Source organism: Anabrus simplex, chromosome 3 (genome assembly GCF_040414725.1).
Source record: "Anabrus simplex isolate iqAnaSimp1 chromosome 3, ASM4041472v1, whole genome shotgun sequence".
Lineage (NCBI taxonomy): Eukaryota > Metazoa > Arthropoda > Insecta > Orthoptera > Tettigoniidae > Anabrus > Anabrus simplex.
In genome coordinates this window covers 196,789,460-196,795,459 of record NC_090267.1, presented here as the reverse complement: position 1 = coordinate 196,795,459, position 6,000 = coordinate 196,789,460, and the positions used below count along the sequence as shown (strand labels likewise).

General features: G+C 42.2%; 1 protein-coding gene across 2 annotated transcripts in view; it reads left to right on the top strand.

The window, feature by feature from the left end:
- LOC136867157 (proclotting enzyme) overlaps positions 1-6,000 on the top strand; it is a 110,611-nt gene that overhangs the window by 82,313 nt on the left and 22,298 nt on the right. For both annotated transcript variants that reach the window (XM_068227039.1, XM_067144271.2), the window contains exon 6: positions 831-1,042. In XM_068227039.1, coding sequence (XP_068083140.1) covers positions 831-1,042 — 212 coding nt within the window. The remainder of the gene's footprint in view (positions 1-830; positions 1,043-6,000) is intronic.

Genomic DNA, 6,000 nt, shown 5'->3' with positions numbered 1-6,000 from the left:
TACGGCAGTGGAGCACTGGGAGTGCTGTATGTGCTGGTCCCATGCTGTACAGCACTGGGTCGATTACTGAGTTTGAGAGCACTACCGTGAGTTCACAGTTCACAGTACTCAGTCAGAGTTGAAGGTCAGTTGAGCAGTGCAATGCAGTTTGTGGAATTGAGTCTATCGAACTCTTTTGTCTGCCGTCGAGGAGTTGAGTCCCTCCTCCCAAGCTGCTGTGAAGTGAACGTGGTGTCTTTAGTGTAGTGTGGGACGAGGAATCGACAAGAGAGAGTGAACGAAGACTGCTGTGAGTGTACTGACAGTGTACGACGTACAGATTGTGAAACTGTGTTGAGCGCAAGCTGTGAACAAGGGGATGTGATGATATGCATTGAATATAATTGTGTAACTGCCTAAGGGTGTAAGTGACAGTAATGGAACAGTGTGTAATGTGTACTGTGTTGCTAGCGTGATTGCGTTGGTTTGTTAGTGGTAGAGCGAACAACCAGTGTGACTGAGTTAGTGGGAGTGGAGAGAGCGCCAACTGGTGCAATTGTGTGTCTGTGTAGTGTGTAAGAATTAGCCTTAAATAAATCTTAGACTTCAAACACTACCAGGTGTGCATTTTCTTCCTACCCGCCGCCACGTTACAGTATTTCTCGAATTTTGAAATATTTCAGACAGTTGAAGAATATTTGTAGTGCGATCTTTGGTTTCCTATCGCTGACATGCTTATTCCTAATACTGAAAACAGCCAAATATTTAACTAATTAATAATACTGCAATATGTATACCATCTTCCAATTTTACCTTTCAAAACTGTATGTGCAAATTGCTTGTTTACACAGCGAATTCAGCCTATCAAAACCAGGTAGCATCCATGGTAAGCTGGGGCCTGAATTCGACCAACGCTACAGACAGTCCTCCTTGTGTTCCAAGGCAGTTACTGTTACCAATTCTTCCCGCTCAGGCTTGCTATGCATCGTACTCAGGAACACCGTACACCTCCTCTAATGCCAACTGCGTGGGTGTGCAAGGTACACCATCAGTGGTTTGTTCGGTAAGTGAATGATACATTTTACTACAATCGATATCTTTATATGGCTAATGTATTTTTATGTTGCAGTGTAGAAAATAATTTATATTAATAGTAGTTTAAATATACTAAATGAAGGCTTTGGGTTAAAGATATGTGAAATTAATTGTAAAATTATTCCCAGAGACAAATGTACGGTTTGCTAATACCTTCACCTTAATATTTGGTATAAATTCTAAGGAATTATCGAGTATACCGGATCATAAAAGATGTTTCTTTTTTGAATCGATCATTCTTTAAAACTTTCTTTATTTGTATGTGTGTTAATTTTCAGCCTGAAATCCGGATAAATTACCAAAAATTCTACCGATAGCCGTCAAAGAGCACCAAGAAAACCTGGGTGTCACTGAAGAGGCGTACTAGGAAATTGAGGTGTGAGGCAGTTTCCTCACTGAGCCTGGAGCCACATTTACACATCAGTCCCGCAAACTCAATTAAACTCATACACCAATCAATTCAAAAATGATACTTTCAAATCAGTCATCACAGTGACTGAATCCATAAGGAATGATGATTTGTTTTATTGTTTTAAATGCTATTTGTTCGGGGCGTTGACCTAGAAAGATCTTTTGCCCCTACTTGCAACATATGTTTTGAACCTGCGTGTATATCGAAATTGCGGAAGTGTAAAGTGTTGAATGTGAGGAAAGGAACGTTACGAGAACACGAAAACCCAGTCCCCAAGACTGGGATATTAATCATTTATAATTGAAAACTTCTGACCCGGCCGGGAACCGAACCCGGGACCGCCGGGTGACAGGCGGACGCGTTGCCCCCTACACCGCGGGACCGGACAAGGAATGATGTTACTAGCGTCGCTCATACTTTAATTCACTTCCATGTCGTCAGCGTCAAAGACCAGTTTGAGACAGATTGATGAAAGTAACAAACCTGCCCATTCCAAAGACATCGTGCCGTTAACACAAATAGACGACTTCATCCATATTAAGCAAGGAAACGCCAAAATTCGGACGTGAGCCTGTAACATGAGTTTCTAAATTTTTATCTGAGTCAGGAGAATCTAACTGTTTTAAAGTACTACATCAACTGCTCCCTTATCCATTCCGAATGTTGGCTATCGATGTGGCAATGCTACTTATTCCGGTGGCTCATTTATGTAGTGCGTGGAAAATACTTAATTTGGGGTCCTGTGCAAGAAAAACCACACATGGAGATGTGTGAAGAATAAAGAAACCTACCTCTTAATGCCGCAGCAAACACTCCTGCAGAAAGAGAATAGTAGAATAAATAAGAATCCAGTGGGCAGGCCATCTAACCCACACACCTAAAGAGAGACGTGAAGAATGTGGCTGAAAAGCAACCAAACACCAGGCGCTTCCTAGAACGATCACAGCTACACACAATGGACGATCCGGTGAAGGACCTGACAGTCCACGGTCTGGAAGAGAAGGCAAAAATTTCATGCCCATTCATTTGGGCTATAAAGGCATCAGTCTGAGCAATATTATCCTGAAATCAAAGAGATCGTCGATAGTGGTAATGGAAAAAAAGCAGTAGTCAAAGAAATAAACTGGGGAGTTTTATTTATGGCTAGTTTTAGGAACTGGAGTTCGATAAAATGAGGTGATTGTGGTGGTGATCGTACTGACTTTTACATTCTGCATATAGAAAACTATTGTGATGACTAAGAGATGAAAGGCGGAGTGGAAAATTAACCTTCCTTATACTAACGCCAGTTTCGATTCGTGAACCATACAGAATCCTGAAGAATCACAGGATGACAATAACAAACCAGTATATTGCTATTACTTGATGGTAGCAGTAATTTTGCATCTGTCTCTTGGCTAAGCCAGAGCGAAATATAGCTTCCGTCGAAGTGTCAGACTTATTTATGGTTGTGACAGTACGGAAGCTGCTGAGGTATGGGTGATGTTTGGAGCACGACAGTACATCTGGATGTTATGAAAGGCGCTATTCACAGCACCTTCTGGTCCACTAAGGAGAGCAATGGCAAACTACCTCGCTCCCAACGAGCTAGAATAACATAGAGAGGCGGAAGCGCTGCCTGGGTGAAGCTAATAGAAAGAACGTCCGCCATCTTTCCTGTGGTCACACAAGCAAGGGGACATGGCCCTTGAATGACGAAAAGTGTAGAAAATACGCATTTTAGAATCACTGGGGGAGAATTAAAGACCGTTGCCGAAAGCATTAAAAGTCATAGACTGCGAATACCGCCACTTCATCATATTGCGGCACGAGGGCCAACATCACGATCAGTTGATTGTAAGGTATTTCGAAATCTTCGCACAGTGACATACAAATAGGCCTAGAAATCGGAACAAGAGCGTTACCATGTTTGTCTGTTGTGGTTAAGCGAAAATTACAACAAAAACCGTGGACATAAATATTTATGACAGAAAGCCTTAAAATGATAGAGACCTAAAATAGTTTACAACCTTATTCTGATCATATTTTTAAAAGTGTTGCATCCCCGTGAGTACTTTATTTCTTAATCTATTTACCCTCCAGTGTTGGTTTTTCCCACGGACTCTCCCACCTCAAGGGCAGTGCTCTGGAGCGTGAGACCTTGGGTCGGGGGATATAACTGGGAAGGAGGGCCAACACCTCGCCCAGGCGGCTGCACCTGCTATGCTGAACAGGGGCCTTGTGAGGGGATGGGAAGATTGGGAGCGATAGACAAGGAAGACGGAAGGAGCGGCCGTGGCCTTAAGTTAGGTACCATACCAGCATTTGCCTGGAGAAGAAGTGGGGAAACTTCGAGGGTGGCTGAGGTGGGAGTCGAACCCACCTCTACTCAGTTGACCTTACGAGGCTGAGTGGACCCTGTTCCAGCCCTCGTACCGCTTTTCAAATTTCGTGTCAGAGCCGGGAATCGAACCCGGGCTTCCGGGGGTGGCAGCTACGCAACGCCAACCGCTACACCACAGAGGTTGCTCATGAGAACTGTTTATTTTGCGTCGCACCGACACAGATAGGTCTTACGGCGACGATGGGATAGGAAAGGCCTAAGAATGGGAGGGAAGCGGTCGTGGCCTTCATTAAGGTATAGCCCCAGCGTTTGAGTGTTGTAAAAATGGGAAACCACAGAAAACCATCTTCAAGGCAGCCGACAGTGGGGTTCGAACCCACTATCTCGCGGATGCAGGCCCACAGTTGCGCGCCCCTAACCGCACGGCCAACTCACCCAGTACAATTATAATTGTTTAATGTAATTATTTATTATAATATAGGGGGCAAGTCATGTTTTTCCCATTACCATTACTGGGATTACTAGCTAAAAGGTAATCTTGAAAGTTGTCCATTATGAAGTGTAGGCCTAGCCTAGTTTCAAATACCAATGCAACTGGCATCTACAATAAATGCTGCATGAATTTAACAAATGACAGTAAAATACTGTATTTACCATACTTGGTGTATGTTTGACCGAAATAGGTGACTTTTCGTGGTTACGTTTCCTTGGCGGTGGGCGCTCCATTTCCTTAGTTTGTAAATGTGAATGAAAATTAAATAAGGTTGGAACGGCATTTGCCAGTAATCGCCGTTGGTCATTTGTTTCATACATGCACTTATCTTCGAAATGTACAGAGCATAAGCGACTGCATTGAGTGGGATACCATTTATCTCTTTTCGTCCTCACAACGCATTGTTCCGTTAATTCCTTGTTCTTTAAGGGAAATCTGAAACATAATCCGACAAATAATTACCGTGGCTATCCGTACTTTCGCTGTGTAAACAATAAAGTGGGTTTAATTACAAACAGAAATTACAAAATAGAATCTCAGCTGTCATTCAGTAATACTTACTTAAAATACGATACCATCCTTGATTTTATTACTCCGATTAGTACAACCGTACGCTGAGCGTACGGCTGGCATTCTTGAAAGCGAGAATCTATCTTTTCACTCCTTAAACGTACGAAAACTTAGCGAGATCGTTCATGCCAAGTTAATTTCCTGTCACCTCAACATATGTTCTCGCGCCAGTTCCCTTTGTTTTGACAACCGTTAACATGGCCTGCCCCTTATCAACTTGCTCCCGCAGGGAGAGCTGATGTCGGGCATACAGCCCCTCTATGTTATTCTAGCTCGTTGTTCACTCCTCACCCTTCCTAAAACGCCTCATTATGATATCGGTATTGGTTTTTGCTGTTTCCTCATGACCGCATAAACTTCGGTGGTGCTGTTTGAGGATCCAACCAGGCTCAGGGCTGACAACTTAACAGACAAGCAGACAGAATTGAACAAACGTGTATGAACAATGAATACTACCACATAGAAATGTAACTCAAAAACTTATCAGTCTGTCAAACACACAAGTTCAAATATAATATACTGTATAATACTATAACATACCTGTAAAAAAATACGCACTATTAAACAAAGAACGACTTCTTTCGTTCTAAAAGAACATCCTCATATTCTATCTAATCACTTAAAACCATGTACATATAATGTACAATATTGTTTACGTTGCATAAACTAGACAACAGTTGCGGAAGATAACGAAAGACAGCAGCTAAGATAATACCGTCGGGGTCGGAAGATATTAAGAGTTGACTAATGAAGGGCGGATAGGAATGACGAAAGTGAGGGCCTTTCGTATAATTACATCATAGTTCTGAGATATCTATAGTAAATACTAGGCCTATGTCATTTATTCTATTGTTAAACATATTCTGTGCGTATTGTATTCGCATATAATTTTGGAACATGGTTTACTGTGCCTAGCATGATGCATAATATAAGTATTGTGAGCGAACACGATTCACACCCGTGGATCACACTCAGATGCTTTTATATACCTCTCGGTCCTATATCACGCCGAATGAATCGTAATTTGAATATTACAGGTTCGGAAGTTAATTAGAAGGCAATGGGATAGAGATTATGAACCTCCTTCCCTTAAAAATAAAACATTTTGTCCTTGAAGCAAACTCTCCT